Below are 18,495 nucleotides of genomic sequence, written 5' to 3' on the forward strand. Positions count from 1 at the left end.
GCCATGGCAGGGGGTTGGAATTGGGTGATCTTTAAGGTCTCTTCCAACCCAAACCATTCTGTGATTCATTAAAAAAATTATGAGCAAATGCAGAAATTGCATCAGTCATTGGCAAATTGGTAAATCAAATGGATGGTCCCTGGGGAGTGCTGTCAGAGATTTTATAAAAGCCTATATAGAGGCAAAAAGAAGTAAGTAAATAAATAAACGTGCACCAAAAGAACATGTAAAATTCATTACAAAAGTTAGTGTTTAGTAACAGACTTATGTAACAAAGAAACATGGCAAAGTTTGTTATAGGAGGCTGGGGTTTGTTTTGTTCTGTTTTTTTTTTTTTTTAAGAAACAGCCTAGTTTGATCTTCCTTCTTAGTGTGCATGCCTGTATGTTATTTTTACAGTGCTGAATCTGTTACTGGGTGGAATCTGATATGTCAGTGGACTAGAATTTTAGACAAGAACGAAGCAAGGTAATTACATCTTCTCAGAGAAATGTTGCAGTCAAACAAAAATTTGAGTAAGGTATTAGCAGAATTGTATTAGAATGGGTGATACTTTATCTTCAGCAATGTCACACCTGTTGTTCCTTGATCTGTCATTCTGTCTAAAACAACCAAAAGAGCAAAAGCCAATCCAATATTATGATTATTTTGAAGGGAGTTTAGGAGCTGTATGTTCAGATGTGCCTGCCCTCAATTTCTGAGTGTCGCAGATCTTCAAATGATACAGTTGGCAGTGATCAAAACCTGTTTTCCTGCAAAGTATCAACTTATCGGTACAGGTCTCCTTTATCCCTTTTATGCTAGACACTATACGGCATCTGAAGTCTCTGCCTTCAGAAGTTTATAATTAAGAAACACCACATAGCTGCAGTTAGAAAGAAAACAGAGAAACAAGGTATTTGTTGCCACAGTGTTATCAGCAAATCTGGGATCTAACTGCTGTTGGCTCTTCAAAGCATAACTGCAATGCTGAATTTTTGAGGGGATAACAGAGTAGTTCTAATGAAATTTGGTGGCTACTCATAAGCATGAGGACTGTGTGTAAGAAAATACAAAATCCTAAATCTGCCTGGACTCAGCACCCACAGGTGGCTAGTTCCTGGGTGTGTTTGAGACCTTAAATGCTCTTTAGTTCTTACCCTCTGGTTGATCAGAGATTAATCACTTACTTTTTTAAATACTGTTACCCAATCTCTTGAGCCATGCAATCCTGATTAAAATTTACTTTCTAAAATATGATCTTAGAGAACTGAAACTTCTTGGATTCCAGACTTCTATGTATTTTTGAAGAACTGTGAGTTCTTAGTGTTCTCATACTTGCATAAAAAAAATCTTGCAGATACTTTATCTTCCCATGAATAGTTCACCTTGCTTATTCTATTTTGTTTGGCTAAAATTTGATAAGCAATATTAGAAATCCAGCAGTTAAGCCTGTGTACAAATTATTATGTAAGCAGATTGCAGATTGAGAGCTTCAAAGACTGTGGCAGTATTCTCCATCACAGCTTCCAGTATGATGTATTCTCTTTGTATAAGTGTACAAATATTCTTGTCCTTTAACTTTACAATACAAGTTGGAGGAATAAAAGAACCAGTCTAAAGTCAGGAAGTGGATGGGAAGTAAATAAAAGGAAAAACAGTCAACTGCTCTATTCAGGATAATGGAAGGTGGAGTCTGGGATATGACAGAGAATGGAAAACCCCGGATAACCTCTGTGTTGTGGGTGTGGGCAACTCACTGAACAGTCTGCTTGGGTTTGGCAGCAGCATCTATCACCCTGGCTCAGCACAGCCACAGGACAGCTCTTGCAGGATTGCTGCTTGACACCAGCATCTTTCCCATTCAGGGACAAGTGGCTGAAAGGCACGAGATCAGTTTAACAGTGCAGCGTAACACATTTAGGGATTTCCAGGTAGCCAAAAAGCTCCAGGAAGCAGGCACTGCTCATGCGCTGCTGACTCCAGGATCTCTGTACTCATATGCAGAGCACAGGGCATGCTGAAGCCCCTCTGCAGCTCTGGGCTGACTGGCATGTACATGTACATGTACAAAGACCATGTGTGCCCAGGGTCTGGTACCTTCTGGGTGACTGGACTCCTTGTGCTGCAGTTTTGGCAGTGTTAACCATAACATCTAAGGCGGTTGCATAGCCCTGTATCCCCTATATTTAGATGGGGCTACATCTGTTGACCTTGTAAGCCCAAAGTAGCTCTTACCAGGGTCTCCAGATTTAAGGGCTGATGAGCTTTAGCGCAGTGCTGAACCTCAGCTAGGTCTCTCCATTCAAGCAAGGCAATACTGTCTGAGAAATACTCCCCAGTCACTAGGAAAAGCAGCACAGAGGTGTTTGTCAAAGCCATTAAGTCCCACTGGCCTTGAGCTGATTTTGGGTAGCCATGTGTAACATTTGCATTCTCCAGAAATTCACACCTGCAGGAGTAGTTTGGAGACATGTGAGCTGGCTGGGGACTGGGGCTCTGCAGTGATTTAAATCATCTAAATTGCTGGCATCTTCTTGTTGGCTCTGGAGCTAGTACAGCTGCTTTCACAGCCCATGGAGCCTGGCCTAATAATCTTGCTGGACTCTATTGGTTCTGCTGTCTAGATATACCTGTCTCTGAACAATCAAATGAACTCCTGAATCCCATCTCTCTGTTGAGGAAATGAAAAAATATATACCTTTTTCCTTTATGCACTCTCCGTCAGCTAAGTCTTACCCCTATCTGCAGAATGTATCTTTAAATTGCAAATGTTTTCAGAAGTAGTAGGTGAGGAGTTGGAAACCTGTTGTTTGAGGGTGCATGAACATCTCTGCTAGCTTTATATGTGACTGTTCTAAGCAGGAGCCACTGATTATACCCAGGTAAGTTCAACTGTAAGCACAGTTGGCCATTTTCCTCTACACACAAAAGGTGATCTCAAGTCTGGTTAGGACAGAGGACAGGGTATGAACTGAAGTTTTAGGGATGAAGTTAGTGATAGCTGATTTGCTTCCTCTTTCTTTTCCCTTCACCAACAAATGTGACAAGCTCTTTCTGCCATCTCCACTTCTTAGCTCCTCTTCCTGAAGACTTGATGTTATTCATGTATTCATTTCCCTACCCTTGTTGCTTTGTGCATCCCTAGGGGAGAGTGGATGATGCAGAAGTGTGCCTTGAGTACACCGCTAGTGTCTTGACAGAAAATTGAACAACAGGAGTATCTGTCCTGTAGCAGAAGAGATCCTTTGCTGTCCTCTGCAATAGGAATACACTGTATTAAAGAAGAGCTCCTTTCTTTCCCTCTTGTTTTAACCATTGATTTTGTGCCCATTAATTTGAGGAAATTCTGCTTCTTAAATACAGTGTATTATTGTCTACTTTTTATTCCTCCTGAAAGCTTACACTTCCCAATTGCAAAAGACTCTGGCATCCAGATGTAATCCATGAATCCAAATGGCCCTTCAAAGGCATATCTGCATGACCTCTGCAGGCTTAATGAACGCTAGTAATTTAAGTTGGCTATTCTGCATAGTCCGTCTAGGTTTGCAGCTACCATAGCTTCCTGAATAATTGTGCCAGTTCTTCAATTATACCTAAGGGAATGCTTTACTGATGGTTGAAAAGGGCTGGAAAATAAATCACTGCGAGACTGTTGGGTAGCTCATCTTGTCTTGAATATATGCCATTAAAAAGCTCCAAACTGGAGATATTCAAGATGACTAACAGTTATGGCCATAGGCACCAAATGTATGTTTTCAAATATGAGAAAGAAACAATGGATACATGGATTGAGTATTGTGGTATTTAGTAATTTAGGCAGTTACACTGTATATGGTTGAAGTTAAGATAGGGCACTGATTTACTTAGCACCTTTTTGCACAGCTATTTTTTCTGTAAAATACACTTGGAGCAAATTGAAAGTTATTGATTTTCTTCCTTTTCCTTTTCCTCTCCAAATCATTCTACACATCTAAATGTGAAAGCTTTCTATTTATTTTTTTTAATGGAAGTAAAAACAATAATGTAGGTTTTCCAAGTGGAATGTGCTGGAACTGCATTCAGTACAAAAAGCCAATTAAAAAAATTAGTGGTTTTTGGACTTGAACAGCTTCTTTTAGAAGTATTTGCAAGGAGACCCGAACATGTACATTAAAGAAGTCTAGTGTGTTTTATGTAATGCTGGCATGAAAATGCAAAGCTATGAGTGGGGGGAAAATGTATGTCAGGTATCATGTAACAGCAGCAAAGAGATTTCTGATGTTTATCAAACCTTGAACACCACAGATTATTAAAACATATTCCTGGGCAATAAACAGTAGATGTTTAATTTGAAAGAAGAAATGGAATTTGTTGCTTTTTTTGCAGAGGTCACGAACCGAGCAGGAATGAGTCCTCCTTGGCGGTTTCACTATTTTGCCGTTTGCCTTTGGGAACAGAGATTTGGTATGATTTTAACAGCTACTGCCAGGCCCCTGGCCCCCACAGGCAGCTTTCTTGCATCTTTTGAGGCCCACCTACAGCAGCTATACTTGGACATTGGGATGCAGAGGCCCTTCAACAGCTTCAGCTGCATAGTAGTATCCTGATCCTTGTGTAGTGAATTGCTGTCTTTGCTGAGAGAAGTCCAAGTACTGGCCAACTGTTACTATTTTTGGCTATAAATGGAAGATAGATTTGCTTATGTACCAAGCAAAAGAGAACATACCACATAAAAGAGCAAGAAAGTAAAGTTATGTTTACTTCATCACAGGTTGAGAAATATTTTTCCAGATAGTCATCTTTGAATGTGCACACAGGTGTATTGTTTATGCTTTAAGTTACCTCTACTGGTTTATAATAGATTATGCTGGTCAGGTAACTAATCACCCACAGACATACTTTTTCAGGTGGTCAGACTCATGATGCACAGGATTCGTCCTCATTTTCTAACCCCTTCATCCCAAAGGTCCTGTGGCAAGTTGCATCTCCCTGGAGTGGGGTTCCTTGAATAGTCAACGCTGCTCTTCCTGGAAAACAAGGCTATTTTCTCTACAGTCAAGTCAAAATATAGAAAGCACGCATTGGGTAACAGTGCCCTGAGGTATCAAATGTGATCAAAGGGATCTCATGAGGCCTGCAGTCTGCAGGCAGAGAAAGGAAGGCAGGGTATGTGAAAAAAGGCAGTATCTTTTAGTAGACCTGCTAATATAATTAAGGAAACATTGAATAAATTTTAACACATATATTTGCTTTGCATAGGTAATCTTCTTTATCAGCATAGAACAGTATCTTAGCAGGAACACATAAATAGCTTTTTAAAAGCATATGTTGTGCCGTGGCTTAACATACAATTACCTTGGCAGAAGTCAGGAAAGGCGAAGATTTATTCAGCAGTGTTTGGTTGTAGTTGATGGCTGCACATAACACCTAAAGGGCTTATTTGTGTTGGAGCTTAAGCTATTTGTAGTGTTCCTTTGGATTACCCCAGTACTGTAGTTTTGGGGTGTATCACTCAGGAGGTAATTCAACTTTATTCCTCTATGAATTTCCTTGGATTTTTTGGTTTTGTTTTTTTTCTGTATGCAGGGTGGTAAACTTTAACAGTATGTCCAGTGAAAAACCACACTTGCCAATACTTAATGCTTAGGTTAGTTTCTTTGGTGGTCCCATTGCTTGGGCCCCCCTGACTTACAGGCTGGTGTTGTTTTCACAGTATTTGGTGTAGTATTTCTTATGACTTGCAACTTTAAATCTAAAGTATGTGTATTTTTTGTTTACTTTAAGCAGTTTGTTTGGGATCGCTGCATTTGAGATCTTCTAAATCTGTAGTCAGACTGTGTGCTTTCCGTAATGCTTTATCATGTCCTGATAATCACACACAAATAAACCAAACTTGGGAAACAGCATGTTCTCCTTAGTTGTGAATTTCTTGCCTGTTTTTTATATTTTGCTGTAGAGCTCAGCTGTGGGCCAGCAGCCACGCATTCTTCGAGACTGAAGAGTGCCCAGTTTCCCCAAGAGGATGTCCTGAGGGAAACATTGTGGCACTAGCTGTGGTTTCAGGGTTCCTTGACATCTGTGTTTAGGTTAGTCATACTCTCAGCACTTACAATGTGAGTGCAAATAAAGGTCAAATTTGTCTTTATGAACTTTTTTTCTTCCTTCAGATAGACAGCAGAACTATTGTCAGGAGTCTGGGTAAGAAGGGGTAGATGCCACAGGTGCTGAGCTCCAGTTGCACTGAGAACATGATTGTTGTGATGTTTCATCCAATCTTGTCTTTTCTGTAGCTCCTGCCCCAACCCACTCTGCAGATAAGTTTTGTACTGACCCACTTCATAGCCCAGCCAACAAGGCAGTGATGCAAATAACAGTCCATTCCATCACAGCAGATGGAACCATGCTTTGCTTTTTTTGGTGGTGTCTTCTTGCTGGTTTTACCCACCTGACTCTGGATTTGCAAGGTGAATTCCCAGCAGCTTCTAGGAGTGTTTGCCTGCAATTCACTGTATGCGAGTTTGTTTTTAACCCTGCTGTTTTGAACTTTATTCATCAAAGATGTGGAAAGTGAATAATGGAAGAAATCGTGAAACTGAGGCCCAAACATTCACAAGCCAAGTGCTATCATCCTGGACTAAAATGCTGCAGAGAAGGGGTGGAAAGGAAATGTTGTCCTCTTCCTTCGCCACAGTATGGCTGTTACCATACACTATGGCATCAATAGGCACCCCCTTTCCAAGACTGAGTGAAATCTGACATCTGGCTGACATCTGGCTGTGATTTCATTAGCATTGGAGCCAGTGAATAGCCTGGAAATACTCTGGGCTCTTTTCCCTGCCTGCCTATGTTCTGTGTTCATTGCTGTAAATAAAGCCATCTTACTCAGGATGTATCTTGGGTTTGGCAAATCTGATTGCTCTCTCCCCTAAAGACAAGGATGTTGACTGAGCCCCCATTTGTTTAAATGTTTTATTTGTGTCTTGAGGGATAATGACCTGATGCAGCAAGGAGAAATATCAGGACCTACTTAACTAGTGAAGTCATAGGGTCAGCCTTGTGCTCCTGCTATGTGCACCCCTCCCACCCCCCCGTGGTTTGCTCTTGCCTATTGAGTTGAAGGCTGCTCTTGCTCATGTTCTTTCATATGGTCCCCTCCCATTATTTTCTTTTCTTTTTCCCTGTTATGCTTCCCCCTTTCTGCGAGGTCTCTTTCCTCCTTTTATATCATACCATGCTACATGGAATTTAATCTCAATTTTAAAAATTGCAGAAATAAGACACATCATCCATTCTGTGCCCAGCATAACATGTTCACTGCCTTCACCAGGACCTTCAATACCCTTTTATATTCTGAGCTCCTTGCATTTGCTTTTCACTATACACACCATGGCCATTCTTGTTTGGAGATTTTAGTATTTAACTGTCATGCAAATGATAGTAATGCACTGTATTGTATAAGAAGCTTATAAATGTGGTTGAAATTTGTTACAGGGCAAAGATCTTAAAAGGCAAATAATCTGATGGTGAAGGACAGAGGTAGGAAAATTCCAAGATAATTTCCTGAGTAGTGCTGCTGTAGTTCTGATTTGCTCAAAGAATGACAGGCTTTTGATTTTAAACATTGTGCTTTTTGGTATCTGGAGGACAATTTGATTTGCTTAACACATTTCATTTATTTTGGGCTTCTTTTTTTAGAGTCCCTTCCCCTTCTCCTCTCATCCGCTCATCAACTTGCATGGTGTAATTTTGAGGGTTGTTTTTTTTGTTGTTGCTTATTTTCATTTTATTAATGTAGATTGAAGGTGCTTGTGTTTTATATGAGACTAATGATTGGAATTAATAGCAAAAGATTTTGCTGAATGCCAAAAATGCTAAGAGTAGCTCTCTGAAAAATGAATTCTTACCTTTGACCTGTTTTCCCTTCACACTATCAAATGAGGATAAGTTTTATACTACCAAAGTAGCGGTATGAAACTTAGAATCATAGAATAGTTAGGGTTGGAAAAGACCTTAAGATCATCAAGTTCCAACCCCCCTGCCATGGGCAGGGACACCTCACACTAAAACTTGTACACTATCTTCTTGCTGTAGGCACTTGCAATTTTCCAACCTAGTAAGTCTGGTTGGAAGCAGCAGAATCTCAGCACCTTGGTAGGAATTTGGCACTTGCACTGGATACCGGGGGTCTGGTACTGAGCATCTTCTGGCAGTCTTAGATATTACCTGGAGATTGCTCTGGTATGTTTGGTGTAGTTGCCGTATACCTCTGACAGACCCATTTTCTTCACAGAGGTTTTAAGGTCTTTTTTTTTGCCTTTTCCTTAAAGGACTGGGGGCTGTTGTTTGAGGAGACACATCTTTTCCTTGTGGATGACCCAAAAAGACGTAGGAAAAAGCTTGGCTTTCTTTGCAAAGAGTCTTTGCCACCTCCTCTGCTGAGCTGTGAAAGGTCCTGCTTGTCAGGCTTTCTGGCCTGTGGTGCTGCCGGCAAGCTTGGCCTTTCTCCCAGTGACTCCTACAGCTCTCCCTGCCTTCGGAGCCGTTCAGTTTCATCTCAGGACAGCGAGCGTTATTGCTGCCGTTTTAACCGAATCATCTCTGCGTTCATTCTCTGGACCTACTTTTTGCCTTCGGGGCTCAGACAGTTCCACACGCAGTGATTGTTTTCCTCCTGGGGGGTGTCGGGGCTGCTCCGCAGTGGTGGGGGTGGAGTTTGGGGTTCGCAGCCCCGCCACCAGCAGCTGTGGGGCTCCCAGCCAGCCGGCTGTCATTCCTGCTGCTCCGCGGGGCTATTGCTCTTCGGGAGGCGAGGATCACGCCAGACTGACGGGCTGGTAAGTCCTGCTTTCCGTCCCCGGTCCCAGGGTCACTCTCTGGTTTTCCCCGTGCAGCATTTAATTTTCATTAGCTAAGGCTGCTGTGTGCCTGGATCCAGGGCTGCATGCAGCCTTGTCTGCCCATACTGTACTGGTGGGGCTCGCTTCGGTTCTGGTGGGTTGTCATCCTGCACCTTCTGGAGGTAAAGTTCCTGAGTTTCTAAGTGAATGTGTCCTGACTACAACTGAGCTCCTTCCAAATCTGCTGATTTGGAATTTGCCACAAAAACCAATGTCTTCTGAAGTGTAGTTTTACTGGGTATACAGTAAAGCAAACTATATAAACTGTGAAACATATAGAGACTAAAACATTATATAGAGACTAAAACATATACATACAGTAAAACATAAATAGTAAAGCATATTGGATAAATAATAAAGAATATATATGTGTATATTTCTGTATGTCTATATATATATACATATATGTATGAAAAGTTCCCAGCTTTTCTCATAAAAGTATTTTCCTGGTGGACTTGAACTGAATGTTTCAGTGTTTCCTTTCCACCTGCTTGTGAATCAATCAAGATCCATTGGTTTTATATTAATAAATTATCACCACTAATTATATAAAATGGAAAAATTAGGGAATAGGAAGAAATGCTGAGAATAAACAAAAGGCTTTTGAGAGTCTGTATTGGAAATTGTTCAGAAAAGCAGTTTGGAAATACAGATTTATTTTTTAGAAATCTTCCAATTTATTCTGGAGCAGGGAAAATTTCAGCATTCCAGAAATGAAAAAGGCCACCTGTTTGTCTGCAGCTGTCCTGCAAAACAGCACAGTGCTACTGGCAACTAATAATATCCCCAACTCTTAGAAGTGGCATGCACTTGGCATTTTGTTTAGCGTTCTGTGCAGACGTACAGCTTGCCTTGCTTTTGTTTTCCCCGAGTTTATCTATGTATCTCATCCAAGCCGTGCAGTAGCTCATCTGACAAACGATGGTTCTGCAGTGATAAGCTGCAGGTCTGGTTTGCAGCATGAATACAGTCAGAATATTTTGTATACTATTGTGGCAGATGAAAGGAATGGAAGTGGGCCAAATTCAAGCTGTTTGCCATTGCATCTGATCAGCAGATCCTATGGAGAGAATTTGCCTGCTGTGAGTATTTGATTCTCGCTAGCTTGAACTATCATGTGTGTTGGCAGTGCTACTGTGTGAATTTGCGGTGGCTTTCCAGGGTGTCTGTCCTTCGCTACTGCCAATTTCTGTGTTTTTTTTTTTTTTTTACAGAGTTCAGGATTTTGTGCTCCATTTCATGTGTGAGGAAAATGACTTAATGCTGTGCAATAAACATTTTTTAGTATTTAGAACACATGGGTTATCATTCTTTTAAAAACAGGGAGGAAGAAAAGATTATAAATGAGCAGCATTTTTTTTTCCTTCCTCCACCTTTGTAGAGGTGTGTAACCCCTCTGCCTCCCATTGTCTGTGCATTGCCTGCAGCTGGTGTCCTGGCAAAGTGATTTTGTAGAGATGAGTCTGTCAGATTGTGCAACAGAAGGGATGAAAAGTTGATGGTATTGAAGTGTAGTTTTCAAAGCAAGAGCTGCTCTCCCTTCCTTCCCATGCATCCTTCCAGCTCAGTTCTCAGAGAGTCAGTGTCCTGCACCCCTGTTTGTGCATTCCTACTTCTCTCTGGCCCTTCTTGCTGGTTTGTGGCTGGCTTTGCCTGAGAGTTTGTAGTGTTTTGTGTTGATTATTTTCTCTGAAATTCTGTATAGGAAAACATTAATAATTATTTTTGTTTCTAATACTCATAAGTAAATGACATTGCTCACAGTGCTGATCTAGCAGTAACTGTCAGGACTCTGCTTAGGCAGGCAGAAAAGGGCTGGGGTTTAACCTATCAGTGCATCCTGTGCTTCTGTCCACTGTTGCCGCACTGAAGCATTTGTCTTCTGTAAGCAGCCTATTTAGTTTATGTCACTGTATAGATACAGCATAGATAAAATTTTATAGATGTGTATAGATTATAGATGAATAGATTTATAGATATCTATATATTCACAAATATAACATTTTCTAGATTAAAAAAGAGATAAAATTTGCGAAAGAAGTTTAGACTATAACCTGTAAGCTCCCTGTTCCTCTGGGTGCATGAAGGACAAAAGCCAGAAAAATATTTTTGATTGAATAGTGAAATGGGCTGAAATTGAGAGGAGACAGCATGAGACAGTTGCAGGTCCCCTGGGGCTGTAGGAAATGATGTGCTGACCAGGCGACCAACCCGCTGTCTACTCCAGCTCTGCAACTGCAGCAAGTAACGGCTGAGAGAAAGGCAATATAATTTCAATTTAATGTGTGGAGGCAGTGTGCTAGTGCCTTGTAGGGGCTTCCAGAGGGACTGAGTTCAGGTCGTGTGTCTTCTGAGATCACTGTAAAAGATACCACCTTGTTAGCTGAGGCACGGCAGCTGGCCACACTGCCATCCTTGCCGTTGCAGCGTGACCCATTTGCATGACCTCTTTAACTCTGCCAAGTTATAAGGAGCTGGGCATGCACATTAGGTGTGTGGTTTCAGTCACTTATTTAAACTAAGAATGTTTTATATCCATTGCTACTTATAAGCCTTTTGTTTTTTCTCTTTATTTTTTTTTTTTGGCATTGTAGGCGACTACAAAAAACATGTAGTTACAGCTAACAGATACAGAAATATCATTTCTCTCAAAAAATAGAAAATATGAGCAAAATTTTCTGAGAACTGAAGAAACGAGGATTTAGACTATGCAAGGTGTAGTAATCCTGAAAGAAAGCTGTGCTAGGAGCTGGCTTTTAACGATAAGACTCCTTTCTCCTTTTAGTGGCTTACGAGGGTTTTTCTCTAGAGTCTCAACAGAACTAACACATACAAATCTCAAGTGTATTGAAGTGAACTAGGAAAACTTTAGTATGAAGTACATTTTTGGCTTGGGGATAGGCAGCCTAGGCAGGTTTACCTGAGTATCTTTAACTTGCAAACAATTTCTTTGTTGGCTTTTTTTTTTTCTAATCCTTTTAAACAAATTGCCATTTTTAGGACCAATGGGAAATAAAAACTGTGAGAATGTTCACAAAAGCAAAACCTTTTCAGTGCTCACTGGTTGCATCTTGTTGGCATATGTGGTTATTTGTGCCCATAAAAGATACCAGCTTTCTGAGGGATTGTTTGGGGAATGGTGTGACTGTTGTCAAATGCCATCTTTATGATGACCATCAAGATAAAAGCATGTATGAAAACAGGCATAGGGTGGTGGCACTGGGGTTTTTTTGAGCAGTGGGCATTCGTTCATCAACAGAAGAACTGAATTTCCAAACTACATGGCTGCCAAAAAGCTGATATTTTTGTTACTGCTTCGCATAACTTGGATATGAACTTTTGGCATGAAGATGGATGCAATTACTTACTCTTGGAGTTGCCCCTACTTTGATTGTTTTCTAAACTTATTAGGTTACTCTGTCCTGTATTTCCTGTATATTTTTGTTAGGAAATATTGTTAGGGACTTTTTTTTTTTTTTAATGCTTTTGCATTTTTATTTAATTTACACGCTGCTCCACCCACCATTTGGAAGTGACCAGAACTGTCCTCCATCAAAGCCTAAACACAAGAGTTATTCATGATGCAGTTGGAAAATTGTAATGCAAACAGTAAGCCAGATGGAGAATTTTACAAGCAAATTTTCATGTCATGAATGACGCTGTCTCTCTAAGTTATGGGCTCTGCTCTCTCAGCTGCTGTTCCTTTCCCCCATGGCTCCCCTCCAGAGCTGTTAAGTTTCAGCCAGGGAAAAAAAAGGGAGATCTGGGCTCCTCCAAATTTCCAAGTCTGTATTTCTTTGCGGTGAGCTGGTGACGGCGAGCTTTGTGTGCAGGAGTGCTGGCATGCAGAGACCGCAGCGATTAGCATGCTGATTGCTGTGCCCCGACAGAATAAACAAGGCTGCTGTCACCAAGCTATGGCCATGCCACCCAAACAAAGGCCCAGGAGCAGATGTGGGGAGAGCTCTGCTCACGCATCCTGCTCTGTCATGCAGGGTGGGCAAGAGCTGGACACTGCCCAGGCTCCTCTGCTTCCCAGATTGTACAGAAATGGAGGTCTCTGCCACAGGATGTGCCTCTGCTGCGCTCTAACTCTTCCCATGGCAGTTGACTTCCAGCTGGAGGTTTGAGATGAGAGGCCTCGGAGAGTATCAATCTGCACATTATATCCTTACTTGCCCACGCATCTACCATTGCAGTTGCTGTTGTAGCAGTGGATATATCTAAAAACTTGTTGTCTACTGGCCTTCGAGATTTATCTGCATAAGAAAGATTCATTGGTTCTATAAAACGGGGCGGTGTACATTCGTAAGTTTAAGTAAATATAAATCAAACATTAAATGTATATGCACACATACTGATTTAATCCCCTCAGTGCAAACTTATACATCATTACTCATATTTGGTTTGAAAGAGGCTTATATCAGTTTCTGCTTAATCTCTCTTAGTTATTTTTATTTTTTACACTCTGAAAATTGTAAATCCTTCATAAAAACTGTTACAAAACTGGTGTTTCTTCTTACAGACACCGGTAACGTAAAGTGTAGCTGCAAGCATTTTATTGGGGCAAAAGGCACCTACCTCTTTTCCCAGTGGCTTCTGGCTGGTTAAGTTTGGAGAGGCAAAAGATCAGTTGTGTTTACTAAGAGTAACTGGCTTGTTTGTATCAACATGCAAAATGCGTTCTGAACAAACTGCTTGCTTAAATGGTGGTGGGCTGTTTCATATCTATCCTTCCTGCTCCCTTCAGAAATCCAGCCTCTTCTGCCCAGTAACACGCTGCAGTTGTGTTGGCAGCCTGCAGCAGTAGGTGGGGAATTTAGCAGGGTTTTTCAGTTAAAGATTGCCAACATCTGGGTTTGGAAAGAGAAAAGTCAGCAAGCTTGTTGCAGTTACACATCTTAAAAAAAAAAAAGTTTCATATTTACTCTACTTTTCAAACAAAACATGTTCTGGCTTCTCAAATTATGTGACTGGAAATGTCTTTGGTTCTTCATTTAGCTAATGATATGCCTGTTTGTGAGATGTTACTGAGTTAGGGAGAGATTGGTTTGGTAGAGGTTTTTTTTTTTTGATGAAGAAGAGTTTAAAATTTGGGTTTGTTTTATTTTTGGTCTCTTTTCAGGATAATATCATCTTATTCTTAAGAGGCTGCAAAGAGCTGGGACTTAAAGAATCTCAGCTTTTTGATCCCGGTGATCTGCAAGACACATCAAACAGAGTAACCATCAAGTAAGTACAACAGCAGTTTGTGATTAGCATGTTACAACCTCAGATGCATGTGATTCGATAGTAAATATTTAAGGATGAGCAAAAAAGGCTGTAGAACTGTCATTTGTATAAAGGAAATAGGAAACTGAGGTTCAGGAAACCTTCGGTGCTGGAAAGAATATGCTGTTGTCTCCAACAGACTTTTTCTAAGGGCTGTTATTTTTCCCAGAGAGATCAAACACAGCTCTTTTAAAATACTGGTTTAGTTAAGCAATGAGATTCTGTGGGACTTAGGGGTTTTCCTGAGTCTGAATTGATGGCATTCTTTTTTGTCTGTCCAAATAATGAACTATGTAGGCTGGGGGGGGAAAATCATAGCTCTGTTATTTCAGATTAAACTGGTTTGAAGATGCATTATAGGACATTTATAGTTCTCTCAGACTCTACAGGGTGCAGACATGAGCATGGTCTGTTTATTGTCTAACAAGAACTATAACTTGGGATATGATATTTGGGCTGAAGATGTCTGTGAGAAATGTGTGGACTGGAAATGCAGTTTAGATAGTTTTTATGGAAGCACACACCTACTGCCACACAAATTACCATGTGCATTTTAAGAGGGTCTCCTTCCTAATAACTAATTACTTTTTTTTTAGGGGATGAAGTAATTTTTTTTAAAATCTCCTCTTAATCAACAGCTTTTTGGCCATGGCATGTACACATCCCTCACTGCAAAGAGTATAGGTGCTTAGACTGTAAAGCTTGTATTTTTAGCATTTCACTCCACAAAGTGATTTAAAACACAGATGTGAGACTAGCACAAAAAGAATTACTGTCTTCACACAGAGCAGGCTTGAATCAAAGTCCATATAGTCATAGATTGAGGTCTTGATTCGGAACTGTTGTCCCTTTCAGGAAAGATTTTGTCATCATGGACTAAAGGAACACAAGCAGTCAAACTGTATTTTATTCTCCTTTATATTAGTAGTTCACCGCATCCCAAAAACAAAAGCACCCCACATTTCCATAAAACTAATAAAATTCGTAATTGCTGTTATTTAGAAGGTCTTCTGATTTTTTTTTTTTTCTATTGTGTAGTATTGAAAAGTTACTGCTCTACAGACAAGCAAATACTGCTGAGTTGATTGAATGGCATTGTTTCATTTGGCCAAAAAGATCACTAATGAAATCCTGGTCAGACATATCCATTTTAGAGAAGTATATGGAAACAATTTTCTAAATCTCAGCAGCATCCTACTTTTTTTTTTTATTTTATTTTATTTTCCCTTCTGGCAGTGGAAGCTGGGCAAGTTTTTATGGTGTTCAAGCACTGGGAAAATTCAAAGGGTCTTTAAATCAAATTGGCCACTTTCCTTGTTTTAAGGAATAGTCTCCCATTTTTTTTGCTCCTTTCCAAGTTTCTGGCTCGAATATAAGGTTCTTCTCACCTGTACATGCCAGTGAGAGGGGACTATGTAGCATATGGCTTCTTAATCTGGTAATACTGCAGATGCTTCACAATATCATGTAAAGTCATGACAATGAGTAGCTGGAGGGAGTCGCAAAACAATCCTTATCTCCATATAAAACCATGATCTACATATGAAACCAGAGAAAAAGAGTCTTTCTGATCAGAAGCTTGATCTTTTGGGGTTAAGGATGATGGAGTACCCCAGAGGAGGCAGGTTGAGAGGCTGGGACTAGCATGGAGCTCCAAGGAGAGCTGTCCAGCACATAAGCAAATTAAACTAGGAGTAATAAACTCCATGGAGATGGCTTGGCCTTCTGAATATGGTGCTAGATACATGTGAAGTGTCTCACTGCAATGGATTTTTTTTCTTCCCCCATCAACTCTTCAGAGAAAGCAGCTGTGGAAATGAGCCAAATGTTTTCCTAGCACTGTCCAAGTTCACACTGAGTAACTGAGTTGAGGTGTAGAAGCCAAAGCCATGACTGTTGTAGAAAAATATGTTCAAGACTGTCTTCTGCTAGCTAGTTCCCAAAGCATGAAGGTGACTTTTCCCCCCCTCTTTGAAGATTTGGGGGTTTTCTTAAATATGGTTAAAAGTGTATTTGTTCTTTGATAAAGGATGAATATGACATTATTGCACATGATTAAGATAATGACATTTTTAACCGTTTTTTTTTCATATAAATGTTGAGGTATGCATTGGATCTGTTTTTTTTTGGATCATCCAGCTTGTAAAAGTTATGAGCTAATGCTGTAAAGAATGTCTTCCTTACTTGTTAAACAAGACTCTTTTCCACTGCTATTTTATTAAGAGAAAAAATCCCGACTGTTTTATTTTTCTTAGCATGTGGGTATCGGTGGATAAAATTTTGTCTTTAAAAAGTTGTTATAGAAAGAAATATGTTTTAGCCTGCTTATAAATAAGCCTGGTTTCAGACTTTTGTTATTCTGACAGATTTAAGTACATTTATCTTTGGTTTTGTCAGGTAACTATTAATGCTGAAGCGAGCTTACTGTTCTAGAAGAAAGCAATTCTGTTATAATCAGGACACAATCTTTACTAAATCTGAACTAGTCTTACTTGGTTTTCAGCACCTGAATGAGATGCACGTTTCCTCCATTCATTTTTAATGGTTGAATTTTGAAATGTCGTTTATGTTTGCACAGACTTTGTGCTTTGTTGTTTCTAACATGAAACTTCTACCCTTTGATAAACATTGGTGAAAAAGTAAATTGAGAAGGATGACAATGTTCAGTCTTGAGTCCTCAATATGCATTAAAAAAATGAGTGTGTTTTCCACAGCAGGTTCTGTTGTAAATGGCAGGATTTTTATTGCTTCACCCATCTACTTTGTTCTTTGTGATGCTTCTTTCCACAGAGGAGCCCACTCTGTTTCCTTAATGTTTGGTGATGATTTCCTCAGTCTCCTTTGCATGTTTTGTTGCTTTCAGAATCAGTATGGGCTGAATGATTTATCATAGAGCAGAATCTGACTGTTGGATTACTGCAGAATGTATTTTAGCAGAGAGGACTTTCATCTTGTTTTTTGAAGAAATCAGCAACTCTATTTAAAGGACTTTTTGGCACTGTCCTACTTTACTGTGGGACCATTATAAACACATTTTCTTTTTGTACTTCCAGAATTCTAAATTAGTGATTGAAGTAATGGTGACAAAATACTCCCATGTTATGAATAAATGAATGTGTGAACTATATCTTCTTAGCTTTCATGTGTTTCCAGACAGCAGAAGCATTCTGCAGGCTTTTCTTAGGGAAAACGTGGACTGCTCCATACATGCTCTTGGAAAATGTGTCTTCTTTCTGATTATTTTTTCTTGTTTTTTTCCTGTGTGTGCAACCAGGAACATTGACTGTAGTAGGAAGCTGAAAAATGTAAGTACATCACTTGGAGTACTTTCTATTTTATTTTTTTTTTATTAGTCTGGTTAATCCTGTATTTGGCCTGAGCAAGAATTGTGCCAGTAAAAATTGTGTACAGATGAGTACTGGTGAGAAGTACAAACCTAACCAAGTTTTACTGTACTAGAAAGATACGTAGAACTGCAATGGCAAAGCAGCCTTACAATAGAAATAAAATGGAAAAAGTTTGTCTCTTCTTAGATAAGGGATAAATAATGAAATCTCTGTGCTGTCCATTGCAGTATTGACTAGGAACAGTCTGACTTGCCGATGAATCTGTGCTTCTGTAGCCTTTCATGAATAAATAGGCATAAAGTACATTTGCACAAAGCAACTGAACGGAAACAAAATTGTTGTTAGATCTGGATGCAGGTCTTTGCTATCAGATTTGCTAGCTTTCTCATTGTTCTTCCAAATAAATTAGTGTTTCCCCAGAAGGCTAATTCCATTTAACTTCAATTTCTTATTAATTTAACCTAATAGCAATGATAATGCATCCTATAATTGTGAAGCGGAAAAGAAAATGGCTCAACTTTGTTAGTCTGACAGTTAGTTATTCACATAAAGCATAGCAAGATGTCTGTCCTTAGTCAGCTGTAAACTGCTAGAAATTCAATTTTATATTTGGCTCACATCCCTATAAACTGGTAGGAAATGCCAAGACCTTTTCCTAATAACTTTGCAAGCCAGTCATCATGATGGCAGGTAAAAAAAAAAGATAAAAACCACCCAAAACACCGATACCTCCTTCTCCCCCCCCCCCAAAAAAAAAAATCCTGTGTTTCCTTCCCATCATTTGAGTAGTATCTTCTGCATCCAGCACACGAAGTTGTAGGCAGAGAGCTCAGCCATGGCATTTTAGCACTCTTGTGGGCACCAGCTAAATATCTCTGTACAGATGTATTGTTTTAAATATAAAGTTTCAAAAGTACCCTCCACAATGTGCTTGTAGGCAATAAATGCTTTCCAGGTGCATGATCCTGCGACCTTGGCTGGCAGCCAGTCAGAATTGCTTGCAAATGTTGATATTATTT

General features: G+C 39.9%; 2 protein-coding genes across 8 annotated transcripts in view; both read left to right on the plus strand.

The window, feature by feature from the left end:
* Positions 1 to 18,495, plus strand: part of LIMCH1 (LIM and calponin homology domains 1) — a 180,248-nt gene that overhangs the window by 89,072 nt on the left and 72,681 nt on the right. For 6 of the 7 annotated variants that reach the window (XM_062642449.1, XM_062642447.1, XM_062642448.1 and 3 more), the window contains exons 4-5: positions 13,984 to 14,090; positions 17,404 to 17,434. In XM_062642449.1, the coding sequence (XP_062498433.1) occupies positions 13,984 to 14,090; positions 17,404 to 17,434 (138 nt within the window). Of the gene's footprint in view, positions 1 to 8,509; positions 8,796 to 13,983; positions 14,091 to 17,403; positions 17,435 to 18,495 lie in introns of those variants that run through there. The other variant, XM_062642451.1, reaches the window with a different exon arrangement.
* The window catches only part of TMEM33 (transmembrane protein 33), a 221,824-nt gene that overhangs the window by 24,123 nt on the left and 179,206 nt on the right, over positions 1 to 18,495 (plus strand). The window lies entirely within an intron of this gene.

Source organism: Pezoporus occidentalis, unplaced genomic scaffold, assembly GCF_034315485.1.
Source record: "Pezoporus occidentalis ecotype Australia unplaced genomic scaffold, CSIRO_AGI_Poc_V1 ctg71, whole genome shotgun sequence".
NCBI lineage: Eukaryota > Metazoa > Chordata > Aves > Psittaciformes > Psittacidae > Pezoporus > Pezoporus occidentalis.